This window comes from Nanorana parkeri, unplaced genomic scaffold (genome assembly GCF_000935625.1).
Source record: "Nanorana parkeri isolate BGI_ZX_2015 unplaced genomic scaffold, ASM93562v1 scaffold628, whole genome shotgun sequence".
NCBI lineage: Eukaryota > Metazoa > Chordata > Amphibia > Anura > Dicroglossidae > Nanorana > Nanorana parkeri.
In genome coordinates this window covers 619,558-633,772 of record NW_017306896.1, presented here as the reverse complement: position 1 = coordinate 633,772, position 14,215 = coordinate 619,558, and the positions used below count along the sequence as shown (strand labels likewise).

At 39.2% G+C, this 14,215-nt stretch overlaps 1 protein-coding gene across 1 annotated transcript in view; it reads right to left on the bottom strand.

Moving 5' to 3' along the window:
- Positions 1 to 216: 216 nt before the first annotated feature.
- Positions 217 to 14,215, bottom strand: part of TMEM27 (transmembrane protein 27) — a 30,499-nt gene continuing 16,500 nt past the window's right edge. The window contains exons 3-6 of the mRNA XM_018563061.1: positions 8,836 to 8,918; positions 7,496 to 7,612; positions 6,174 to 6,365; positions 217 to 597 (exon numbers count right to left, since the gene is read on the bottom strand). Coding sequence (XP_018418563.1) covers positions 429 to 597; positions 6,174 to 6,365; positions 7,496 to 7,612; positions 8,836 to 8,918 — 561 coding nt within the window. The 3' untranslated portion in view covers positions 217 to 428. The remainder of the gene's footprint in view (positions 598 to 6,173; positions 6,366 to 7,495; positions 7,613 to 8,835; positions 8,919 to 14,215) is intronic.

Below are 14,215 nucleotides of genomic sequence, written 5' to 3'. Positions count from 1 at the left end.
CTTACCTAACTTCAGAGTGACAGTGAATAGATTTAAGGCTGCTAGTTAAAAAAATAAATGGGTCCCTATTATGTATTTAATCTTATATGCATTTACAGCTTCACATGCAGAAAGCACATATTTAGCAAAAATGCAAAGGGGTCATTTTGGCACTTCTGTATTTGTTTGAAAACAACATGACATCAGCGTAATATCCCCATTAAAAAAAGAAAAAACAAAACAGTTGCCCATCACCCAACATGCTACCCAGAGTCATCGTGCTTCTACAGTTGCAACTATTAATCCATCAATGAACTGATGCATTTTCTAAGTAAACTTAAATATTCAGTCTTGTGTACAAGCACAAATATTTGGTTTGGAAGGGATACACATATATGGTTCAGTTTAGTGCGTTCATTCTCAGTCAAAAAAAAATCTAAATTCCAGTCTTAAAGGGGAGTAATATCCTCAAAGCCCTCATTGTCCACTCCTTCAGGAATATGTACGTTTTCATAAGGAGTTCCATTTTCAATTGTTTCTACAGGTTTCATCCTGTCTTCAGATTCATCTTGTTCTTCAGATTCATCTTGTGCTTCAGATTCAGCTACTTTATTCTTTCTGTAGAAAATTGCAAATAAACCTTTTGTTCAACACACATTTACAAGAAAAATGCATCAAATACACATATCTATTTATCTATCTATCTATCTATCTATCTATCTATCTATCTATCTATCTATCTATCTATCTATCTATCTATCTATCTATCTATCCACCATGGATCACTATAGCAACCTGGTCAAAGGGGTACTCCTTTAACACACACCTGGCCAAAAAAAATATAATTGGTTTATTTCTGTCTTACATTCTTCTCTTTCTGTAGCTAACCTTCATTTATCATGCACTAAACACTGAGACATTCAGGCTATGGAGAGAAGAAGAACCAGATAAAGATAAACTGGTGGTGATGGGTATGGTGGAGAAAAGACCATAATGTCACCTTTCTCTTTGGGCAGCATAGTGGCTTAGTAGTTAGCACTTCTGCACTAGGGTCCTCAGTTTCAATCCCGGCCAGGACACTATCTGCTTCATGGGGTTCCTCCAGGTACTCTGGTTTTCTCCCACACTCCAAAAACATGCAGGCAGGTTATTTGGTTCCTGAGTAAATTGGCCCTACTATGTGTGAATGTAGGTGTATAAATGTGAGATAGGAACCTTAGATTGTAAGCTCTTTGTGGTAAGAGACTGTGCATGTGCAGTATTTAAAAGTGCTGCATAAATTGTCGGCACTATATAAATGCTCGTAATAAATAAATAATGTTGGATGGGTGTGCAACAAGGAATTTTAGTATCCAATAGCATTTTTCATCCATCAAGAATTTGAGAATACAAAAAAAGTCTCTTTATAAAGGTTAGGTAAATCCAGCCACACTTCCCTGTTTGGATTGCAGCTGCAGAGGGTAAATGCTGATAAATGCAAAATAAGTTAGCAGGCCATTGAGTGGAACAAGTACCACAAACATGAATGTAATCAGAAATACCATGCACATATACAGTATATGGGAAGTAACTGATTGAATGTGTTTGGGGCAAATCTTTAGTGTGTAACATACTCTATTTTTGTAAAATAAAGTGAATGTTATCAGCATTTAACAGGAAAACATGATCAATTGCATCTCTTGTTTTGCCTCAGGTCTTGAACCCAAATGCTTTTCCTAGTGGATTTATAGGGGGCTTATGAGGATAGCAGAATTTTCTACAACCCAAGGCATTCTATAAAGGCAAACCATGCAGGACAAATATAGCCTTCCAAGCACAGATTGCTATAGATACAACCAAGCAATGCATTTGTTTGCATTTGAAAATCTTTAAAATTGTTTTCATAATGTGAGGACACATCTCTTCCATTTACACTTTCCTTTTATGCATTTCAACCAAACTTTCCTACATACTAAAATGGGAACAAAACCTTCACACATGGTAAATCTGGCCAAAATGTATACAATTTTGGATCAAAATCTATCATATCAATAACTCTATTGAATAGTAAACCTATTCTGGAAAAGCCCATTCCAGAAAACTGATTTCATACATGTTCCTAGCTGCTAGAAAAATGATAGCCAGGTTACGGAAATCATTCAACATCTTTCAAATGGTTAAAGCCGAGGTTAAATCTGCTTAAATTTTGCCTTCCCTGTTAGCACCTTTCAATCAACATGCTAATTACATTTTTAAATAAAACTCCTCGGTTTTCCTTATCAACCTTATTTTAGATGCAGTGATACAGTGATGCAGTGATGTTACCGCTGGGTCTCTGTGCTTCCTACACAGGCTCCTTTTGCAGGCACACTGCCCTAGGTAACGCCCACATATGATGCTAAGCCTCCATGATTGAAAGAACTGAAATCCAATTAATGAAAGGGGTGGGCCAGGGAGAACAGTAAGGCTGGGGAGGATAGAGCTAGATGATGCTGGACATCCTCCAGTCAGGAAATGAGGCAGGTGTTATCTGACTTTCTGCAGCTTCCAATGGACACTGTGAGAAGATAACAGTGTTCAGTGAGATCAGACTAAGTATTTTAAGCAAAGGAGAGAAGCCCATACAAATGTGTGAGACTGAAGGTAAGGATCAATTTCAGCTTTAAAACAAAGCTGTCCTGGATCATGACCAATGACAAGCTATCTACTTTACTTAATGACAAAATAGAATATTTATAGAAAGTTTAGAATCCTTGGATCAAAAAGCTATTGGGGAGACCTCAGAGCGATAAGAGATTGTGCCCTGTAGGACACCTACCTTACAGCTCCCATTTCCCCCTCCAAACCCATTGTTCTAACTACCCTACTAACCTACCCTACACGGGAGCTACTTACTAACACCAACTGCATTTTTAATAACATACATTGCTTTTATGGATGAATATGTTATCTACCTAATTGTATTATTTTAGTAAGCCCTCTTGAAATCCAGCAAAAATGATTGCAACAGAATGCATGATCAAATCCATGTGTTGGTGAATAGTTTTTGAGTTGGCAAATATTGGTGGTGAATGTACTTCATATATCAGCTGAATAATTTTGTTGGCAAATCTTTACCCTCCCAATGAAAGTTACATTATTTTCCCCTTACTCTGGGCCTTCCCTATAACAAGCATCCTGAGGAGGTTGCATCAGGGGGCATCTCACTGGATCATGTGGGGGGCAGCAGGTGGTGTGCCCCTTTTCTGGCCATAGCGTCCCAGGTTGCTAAGAGCTCTTATCAAACTGTGACACTCTGGCCGGCGTCCTGCCCAGCTTAATTATGTGAGTGGTTGCTAGACATGTGCGATTCGTTTAGTTCCCAATCAAAATTTGTATGGATTTTCTGAAATTCGGACACATCTGAATATCCAAATCCCAATGCATCCGAATGCGTCCAAATCCGAATTTCTGTTTCTGAATTTCGGACACCATCCGAATTTCATTCAAAAACAAAATTGAATCGGACATGTGACTTTTCTGGCCACATAACAAGATATCGAAATATCCAAACCAAACCGAATTATTCCGCAGCTCACATGTCTAGTGGTTGCCAGGAGCTGAATGGGACGTTCTGGCTGGCATCCTGTCCACTCTTGGCAACCAGTGATGTCAGTGAGCTGGGCGGGACATTGGACATAGGTACTGTGCCTGCCCCTCGCTGTAGCCTGTTACCAACATCCCCAGCACACCCCCTGACCTGCACCACCAGTTCCCTCCCCGGACCTGCACCGCCGCACCCAACAGAGGCAAACCTCAACCCCCCGGACCTGCATTGCCAGCACACACAATACCCCCTGTCCCAGGCAGCGAGAATTGTAGGGATGCCCTGTCCTTGTGCTATAATAGCATACTTAGAAGCCCAGTGAATCCTGCCTTGTCCTCTTCTCTTGCACCGCTGTCCCACACATTCTGTCCCATGTGCAGGCAGAAATTGTGTCTAGTCTGCTTTATGTAAATGGGAAATCTGACTCTTTATAAACAGATTCCAAAGTAAATCTTTAATATCCCCTGTATTTTGCCTTTAACCTTGTACACAGAGTACAGAAAGATTTTATTCCACATGCGCTGCACATAACGTTGAAACCACTAGATAAGAAAGTCAAAGATCACAAATAATGCATATCTCAGGCGTTTATGACACAGTAAGTGATAATTCGTATACTCGGAAATCATTAACCTTAATAACATTTTATTGTGTTTAGTGAACTTGGAATTGGTTCATGTTTCTGTGATATGAGAGTAATTATGATAGCCTTTAGCTATTACATGCTAAATATGCATTCAGCATTACTATTTGTGAAATGAGGCAATTATGCTAAGTTAAATGCAAAAGAAAACATATCTAGAAACAAACTCTATCCTGTCTCAGGCCCACACACCCTATATTTAGAATTATGAATAGGTAAAAAATCAATGATAGTTGGTAAAAAAAATACTGTAGCTTTTTTGTGTACACACACTGAGACAGACAACCAGATCTAAACAAAATGTTTGTTGCACTGTATGTTGTCTACAAAGGTGTAACTAAAAACCTCAGGGCCCCGGTGCTAGAAACCATGAAGGCCCCCCCATCAAAAAATGTCGGTGCCTCTGCGGTTACCAGGCCCAAGCCCTCTTCTTCCTTCCGGTCCCCCCAAGTGGTGGAACACCAAGCCTGGTCACATAGACGACCGCTGTGAGCCTAGTTCCGTTAGTGGCTTTAGGTCAGGTTTCCCCTCACACAGGAAAATCCACCTGTGATGTCACAATTTGACTTTTTATGGCTCTGCAGCCCCTAGCACTAGGAAAAAAAAGTCTAGAGGCAACAAACAGATATGTAATAGAAACAGAAGTTTGCAGTCAAACCCAAAAGACAGAGCAGTCTTGTACAGTAAAGAAGGCTGATATAACACAACCAACACAAAGAAGATGTGTATAAACATACAAGTAACGATGTGTACAAATAATAACAAATGTACTATTTCTGCACTATAAGACAGCTGTGCAGCAGGCGATGAGGGCTTACATGCAGTACTACTTTGATATTTGTTCCTCTGTACCCCATTGATATGACTTCAGCTCGATAGCAGTAGATATAGACAAAAAAACTGAGGTTTTAGAACCCCTTTAAGTCTTTGTAATGTTTATCATTTCTGTGACTGTATCCATCCACCTTACTGCTTCTTGTGTTCTTCTTCCTTTCACTTCAGTCATCTGGGCTTCAAGTATAAGGTTGGGCCTGATTTGTTGAATGATCCATTTGTTTGTTTTCCTTGCTGTCCATGAAATTCTTAGAATCCAATGTGATTAGATTTCTTTGAATTCTAATCCTATGAATTCTTAGAATCAGAATTAAGTAACACCCTCTTTTAAAAATGTATTTGTGCCATCTATTGATAACCATCGTATACAGTATTATGTCTGATTTGTAAGAGAAGAGAGCATCACAAGGTTTATACAGTCAAGATTAAGTTAATTAATTCCAGAGTTCTAAAGAAATGCCCTTAAGCTTGAGGGGTTCAGAAGGCCCCCTTCATCAGGGAATAAGACTTTTCGCTGCAGAAAACATGGAGGTATTCTAATTACAAGATACATTTCTGCTCGAATTACTGCTAAACCAGCAGTTTATCTGGACAATCTAAACTTCGTGGTACTTTCTTCTCTTACAATTCAATTACTCTTTTCTAAGGAACCAGATGATGAGCATTTACCCAATCCTAATACTCAGTTAAAATATTTACTTATGTAGGGATGTAGTATTTTCCTAAATTCTTTTTGTGTTTTTGTGATCTGATAGAGTGTCAGTCAGCTTTGCTGTGTGTGCCTAGTGTTCTCTAAGTGTGGAGTGATTATCTCAGTCACATGCTGTGTTAAGCTTGCTCCAGCAGGGTATGCAACAGATAAGATTCTATTTTAGGGTTTTTAACACCTGAGCAATCAGCAGGCTTGGGGGAATATTTAAATCTGTTTCTTGCTACAGGAACAAGGTAAAAGAGAGAAATAATGCTGAGACAAATGCCCTAGAGAGAGGGGGGGGGGGGGGGGGGTTGGTAATGCCTGCACATACAATTCAAGTACCAAACTTCAGCCATCAGAGGGATTACTGAAGTTAAAAATACATTATATCCAATTTAGCAAATACAGTACCTTAATTTTGTCTTTTAATAATGAGCACTGTATAATTTATAACTTACCTATATCGCTTGATTCCTGAGACTGTAAAGAGAATGCTTGCCAGTCCTAGGAGACCAGTCACCACCCCAAACACGATAAGCCAAGATTGACTGGAAGGGTTGGCTTCAGGAGCAATTGTAGGGGGTATATCAATAAACTCCAGAGTATTGTCATTTAATAGAAAAGCACTGTTAATCCTGTTCCTTTCAAGCCTATAAACAAACACATTTCTAAATAACACAAACTGTACTGTGCATGAAATAAAATAATTTTAATACTCCCCTTTATTCCTTTTACTAGTCAATAAACCCTTTAAATAAATGGAACATGAATGGATATGATGGGATACTGATTTTTGTAACAAGACGTTTCCTGCGTTAGTCTTAATGGCCTAATGTAACCACAATCGTATTTCAAAAGGGGATCTTTATATTAGAAAATATTTAACCTCTACCTCAGCATTGCCCTGAAATCCCAGACCCAACTTTACACCAATCAGATTTATTTCTCCTTATCTTTCTTTAGTGGTAATAAGCAATTGCCCACTGTTTCATCCTGCATGTGAGGAGCCCAATGCCTTTCGATATTGGCCTTTCAAATATGACTACAATATATTTAATAGAGAGGGAGTTAGAACTTTCTGAAGAAGTTTGAAGAATTCTTGGAGACCCCAATTTTGAAATATTATGTTACTTACAGAGAAAAAAAAAATGACATCTACTTCCTACTTCCCAACAAACGACATCCCTATTGTAAAGTCTGTATCTCCAACCATGAGTGTCCCTTAAGTGCCCTTTATTATTGGGCCATTTTTTCACTGCTCTACAATTAGGCTGAGAATTACTCCACGATGCAATACTGTACCCAAATGAATTTGATAAACACAATACAAAAATGTCCCAGCACACTTACGAATATGCATTTATAACTAGCTTTTTAAAGTAAGGTGCACATGGGAGGGCTTTTCACTGGGTAATTAAAACCTTTTCAGCATACTAATCATGCTGGGAAATTTTTGCATTGTGTGTGTTCTGTGAAAAGCCCTCCCATGTGCACCTTACTTTAAAAATCTAGTTATAAATTAATTGAAGTGGTTGCCATTTCCGTCTAACCAAATTAATTCTAAAGAGAAATAGAGAGAGGAGAGTGATTTTCTCCAGTGAGGATACAGCAGTAAAAGGCTGACTGAGGTTTTAGTTCTTCCCCACTCAATCCAAAGCCAAAGCGTAATCCAAAAAAATGGCTAGAGAAATACTCTAAAATACTTTTTTGATTGTTTTATGTTGGCATATTGATTTTCTGTAAATGGTTTCTCATTGGTACTAAGATATACCACTTATACCTTATAGCATTTTTCACTTTTGCACTGTCAATAGGTTTTGAACTGTTTGAGGGAGCCGTCACAACAAACCAGAAGGAGACTCTCTGAGTTACATTGCACAGAAGAATATTGGAGATCCTGTGGACAAAATAAAAAATAGCAATATATTAACTTACAGTAAAAACACTTTATCAACTAAGTCAAATGTAAAACTATGAAAAGTGTTCCCAATATCTGTTCTATATGCTGAGTGTGTGATGGCAAGGTAAAGTAAGAGAAAATATATGATTGTATAGTATAAGTAAGACTGCACCAGAAGTCTAAGTATATTGTAACTCTTATTCCGAATTTATGGTAATGGAATATTCTATTCGCCAGGGACCAGAGACAGCCAATTAGCATTTAGCATGCTGACTGACTAGCATAGAGATGCCTTGGTCAGACCATTTTTACGGAAACATTTCTATGTGCACCCCTCATGTACAGTATCCATCGGCTGCCTTGATGTCCATTAATATTTCTGCAAGAAATGACAATGAATGTAACATTTCTGCAAAAATCTCTGCTTATAATTATAGTTTCTTCTTGAAGCAGTTTACTAGGAACTTGTATCTTGTATTGTATTACTATTACTTTATTAGTGGTTACCCTTCTTATATTATAAGTGAATACATATGGAAAATAGTCTATTGCAGTTGAGGTGAACTTGTAGCTCAGAATCACAGAATGTGGCTTTCTAGTGTTACCCCGAACATAGCAAAAGAGGAAAGACTGGAAATGTGAAAATGCGAGATCAGCAAGGAAAAAAAAATAAGAATCTACAGCAGTGCTACACTGAACTTATTACATGGCATTAGATGCAATACAAAATATACAATACAAAGGCCAAACAACAGTCGAAACTTGAAAGCTAAGTATATTAGTTCAGGGGAAGGTTGCAAACATGATTGGGTTTTCAAAGTACACTTAGCTTAACCTTATTCACTAAGCCAAGTGAACATTCACTTTCTTAGGTGAATAGTCTATATTTCTTCTGTGAGCTGTGGTTCCTCATACTGGCTACCATGTCACAACAGGACGCAGTAGTGAGGTAACTGCCATTTATTGGAACCACAGCAGGGAGCCAGAGATCGAACATAATTGAAAGTGTAAGATTCCAGCAGTAGCTCTTCAAGAGAGTGAAGACTGAAATAGCTTTCTGCCTAAAGAGTACGTATGAGGAATCTTCTTTGGTAGGGTGGCAGAGGAAAGAATGTACGTGAAAACATATTTGATAAAATCCTTGCAATGTAAGAGATTAATCCAGTGATGGTTTGTGTTTTTCTCAAAAAAAGACGTGTTTCACTTTAATTGTAACTTACTGAATTGTGTTATTCACATGTGCTCGCATGACAAAGGCCATCACAGCCTTGAAGAGAAATTCTTCATCAGCATTCCAACTGTACTGTTGGAGAAGAGAAGACACACTAAGTAACAGACCTTATTATGTGATCAAATTATCATGGTCATAAAACTGCAGGCAGGTGATCTAATTATACAGCAATATGAGACAAATGCAATAAAAAATTCAGACTTTCCTTTGGCTGTATTCCTAATAATCAAAGTAGTTCACAGAAATGTGAACATTTTACATTTTTTTTAGCTAAATATGTAAAATAAATTAGACAATAATCCTATTGATGTTTTAAAAAATGTTTGTTGTATAATTCGCAATCAGTTTTGTACATGGGGGTGGCCATATTTGCTTAATACACGTAGGCCCTGCTTCCTGTTTTGCAATGTTAGACCATGGTCACACTTTACTGCTCGTTCTCGCAATGCAAGTCTGTGGGGTTGATTTACTAACCTTATAAACAAGCCACGCACAAGTATACACCTCTGTAGTGTGTTCCCTCCCAGCATGATCTATTGGTGGAATCTAGACACCTTTGTAGTGTGTACACACCCAGCAAGTGTGTTGTGCAAAGCCCTGCATGAATTGCAAGGTGATGTTGTGTAAATTAGCTCTACATTGTGTTGCTTGCGTTGATGGATGCAGGAATGTAAATGCATGAGCTAACCATTTTTGTCTAAACTGCGAAGCAGCATTATATATTCATCATGTGCATGCTTTTTCCATATATGGCATTAGTGGAAATATGCTTTTAGAGACTTTTTGGTTGATAAATACGTTTTGATGTGTAAAAATCACACACACCTAGTGCGTGCGTGTGTTTAGGTTAGTAAATCACCCCCTGTGTGTCAGCCAACTCATTATGAACAATGCCCTTCTTGTATAGCTGGTATCTCAATAGTTGCCAAGAGAGGCAAAATAGATGTCAGGGATCCCAACCTGAAAAAAGCAATTTCAGGGAGGTGCCCTTCTCATTTCAGGGAGGTGCCCATTCTGCTGATGGGGGGGGGGGGGAGAGAGAGAGCAACGCCCTGAAGTTATGGCAGATAGCATGGGAAGCAATAGCTTCTTTGCTATCTGCTGTTTTTTTTTGTATTCTGATAGCTGCTGCCATCGGAATAATAAAAGAAAACCAGCATAGGAATGAATAGCTAGATTACTATTGGCTAGTTCAATTTGCAATATCCAATAGCAAGCTGGCCATTGCACCCACCCTCTGCTGCTGTCAATCACTAGAAGAGGACCTGATGGAGAACTTATTGCGGGTGCAATAGTTAGTCTACTATTGGCTAAAGCAAAGTGAAATAGCCAATAGTAGTCTAGCTATGCATTCCTATGATGTTTTTTTTTTCTCTGACTGACAGCAGCCGGCGGCCCCGATGTCAGAAAAAAAAACAGATCGCAGGGAAAGGTTTACTCTGCTAGATCGGGCAGAGTAAACCTTTCCGGAAGAAAATGTTTCTCTCCCGGGAGGCGCTATCTAATAGCGGGAGACTCCCGGAGCGTCCGGGAGAGTTGGGATGCCTGCGCTGTACTGAGCCACTGACAGCTCCCTGTAGTAGCCGATGTACAAATCTCTATAATATAATAACATGAATATAGAATGCCATATCAAAAATGATTAATAATAACTCAAAACAAACACTTAGCTAAGTAAAAATTATTTCTTATCTTATATATAATTTGCAGTTAATAACAATGTGTGTGTTTTTTTTCATTATTTACAGAGACCATGTTGTATTCTTCTGAGTATACTGCATTCGTTGCTTAAAGGTTATTATTTTCCTATTATTTTACTGTGTCAGTTACTATACTGTTTTCAGCTGTGAGCATTTAAAGCACAGTGTATGGGTTTTAGGGTTTTATTGTGGCAGTGTTTATTTACAGAGGATTTTTAACTACCAAGGAATTGTTTGCCTTTCCCTTAATGCACTGATGCAGATATCCTGCATCAATAAATGCCTTTGTCCCCATAGTTTTCATGATGAATGCAGCTGCATTGACCAATCTATAGCATTTAGTTCAAGGTGAACATGTCTGATTGCCGGCAATCATATAGACAATTTACTTGGTCAATAATTGTATTCATGCTGATGGTAAAATTGAAGGAACTACTCATTAGCAAGCCAAGCGTTGTCAGTCTGCTTTTCATTATTGAAAGACTATTGTATCTACTTAAATAGCACTAAAAATGATACTGCACATAAACAATACACACTAGTAACTGCCATCGAAGGTACTTGCAGACCTATGTAAAAAGACATGTACACCAATATAGGTGGAAACTGTAAACTGACCAGAATTGAACTGTGCAAGGAAATTGGAGCCCACAGAGGCAATCTACTCAGACACAAGGACAGGAATTTATCAAACCTGGAGCAGACAGAATCAGGAACAGTTGCCAATGGCAACCAATTAGCTTCTCACTTCTGTTTGTTCAGTTAAGCTTTGCAAATGAAAAAGAGAAGCTAATTGGTTGCCATACACAGCTGCACCAAATTCGGTCTGCTCCAGTTTTGATAAATTCCGCTCAAGTATATACACAGGCTCCATGCAGATAGTGATGTTTGTTGGTCATGTGCTCAGATGAAGCACTGAGATCTTGAGGAATGCTGAATTAAATTTTATTTGCTTAGAAAAATATTACATGTATGTATATGGCATTGTGAAGGAAACATAGAGAAAAGTATCATTGATAAGCATAAACATAGAGACTAACATTGCACTACAAGGCCATCTACAGCTCAAAAGACAAATTACAGTGTATGCTGTTGTATTTCCAACAATGTTGTGGTTGGTCAATAGCACTCAAAGTTATTTTTACCTATTTTATTGTGAAAAACTCATGTCACAAGTATACTACCATGTTTTAGAGCCTCAAATGGTACCTTTTCTCACATTGTTGCCATGAGAAAGGTCCTATGAGGGCCTGAAACATTGGTATTATACTTTGTGACATGGCTTCTTCACTTTTCAGAGTGCTAAGTGAAAGTTTACTCTGCAGTTCTAGTGCTCGCTTTTTGGTGTACCAGCATGCACAAACTGGTTCTTTCAGCCTTTTTACCTCCAGCCTCAATGTGCCTTGTGTGTGGTGTCTGATCTTGTTATCTAGCCTGTCAACTAGGGTACGAGGGGGAAGGGGCACAAGCTGGTGGGCCCACCTAGGGGGACAGAAAGTATAAATCTGACCCTGGTTATGTACTACACCTACTATGCTATTGCAGCCAATGATGTAAGCAGGAAACATGAGACACCTACCTAAAGGTTCCTGACCCTTTGTCCCTAAAAGCATTGCTCAATGCCAAGTTGGTAGCTACAGATCTGACATCACTCACTAATCAAAAGGGGTGGGACATGATCATTTTAACGGGTGGTCACCCAATCCACAGAGGAAGTAATAGGAAATACTATATTTAGGATACAGCTCTCCTTGATGTTGTGTCTGGGGGTCTAAAATGTTAGAAACAATAGTACTGTACCCTAGGTAACCCTGTCCAGTTTAAATATATGTGTGTAAGGCTATTACCTCCAGGGTCATGTAAAATGACAATGTCCGCACACCTGCCACTGTCAGAATACCCCAATGGGGTGTGGGTGGAGATACGAAGATACAAGAAAAAATAATAAGTGTATGTCCGGATTAACTTTATTTGAGCTCATGAGCATGTTCCACTCTCAGGGCTGGATCCTTGGTGTGCAATGCATTAAAAGAAAATGGACGCCAGTCACTTTAAGCTTTCATTTTTTATTTATTTAAATTTTAGACAAGACAAGAAGAGAATAACATTGGACATCTCATATAATACATGTAAACATATATACAAGACAGATCGCGTATCTGCTTAACATTGACTTTCATGGCAAAACAGACATATCCTGATGCTTACACAAAAAACAAAAACAAAAAAGAGAGGGGAAAAAAAAAAAGAAACAAAACAAAATTGGCCTTTCTACAATAAGCTCATAATAGCGGTATCAAATAAAAAAAAAAGGGGGGAAATAAGAAAAGATCAAGAAAGTATCCGGGACATTGCAAGTATAGTGTGATATGGTGACAACACGATTGTGCTAAGGAGGCTTAGAAACATGTAGATATTGCATCCACGGGTCCCAAGTCCGTTCAAATTTATCCCCAGTATCTTTGATGATACTATTCAGTTTCTCTTGTATCATTATCCACGACAGTTTAGAAATGACTTGTTTGAACGGGACGGTTTGGGTTTTCCTGGCCTGAGCTAGGGAGATTTTGGCAGCCAGAAAAAAGAATGACAATAATGCAGCTTCAGGCTTGGACAAACCAGGGACTGGACGATTTAATAAGACATACTGCGGGTCGCGAGGTGGTCTAATGCGAAGTACCTTATATATCAAGGCATAAAGCCTGTTCCAATATGGACGGATGCGTGGGCATTCCCACCAGGTATGTAGCATTGTTCCAGTGACAACCCCCCCACTAAAGCATAAAGGCGATTGGCCAGGGTAAATGGCCGCCAATCTGGCAGGGACCATGTACCAACGCGAAAATACCTTGTAGTTAGCTTCTATCAAGGATACGTTTAACAGTCCTTTAGTTAATCTGGAGCAGCATGTATGCCACAACTCCAGGGGCAACTCAGTCTGCAATTCCTTCTCCCAAGACAGCATATAAGACAGCTTGGAGGAGGAATTAAAAACAGATTAATAAATGAGAGATATTCTTCCACGCGACGTATCTGACTGCATGCACCACCGTTCGTATGGGGTGAAAAATGGGGAATCTGTTGGAGGAAGATTTAAGGTATTCAGGCAGTATATCAATGTAAGTGATTGGCGGTCCTTGAAAAAACGACCAATACGATAAAGACCCTTATCAGTCCACCACTGAAATGCTCGTGCTTGAGTCTCCGGTGGGAAGGCAGGATTGCAGACTATTGGTGCCAGAGGAGTGTGGGTCGATGTCAAGTCATAAAGCCCCTGGAGACGATCCCATAAGGCTAAGGAAGAGGACAGAGTCGGCGCGAGGACAACCGGGCGACGTCTAGGGGTAGTCCACATAAGAGTGTCCACCGGTGTACCTGACGCCAAGGCCGACTCTAGGGCCAACCAATCCGGCTGGTATCCTAGAAAATATACAGAAGATAACTGAGCTAATTTAGCCACCCTATAATATAACATTAGATTAGGGACGCCAGTAACTTTAATGGTTTTTATAGTTTTACTTGTTGAGGCACTTAACAGGAAAGAGGATGAGGGAGCACTTCTTTCTTCCACATTCATGCACATCTAGAATGGCTGACAGGATCCTCAAGACGAGAACATCCAACACTTATACCCTCTCTATGCAGACGTCCAAACAGACAACCTCTAAG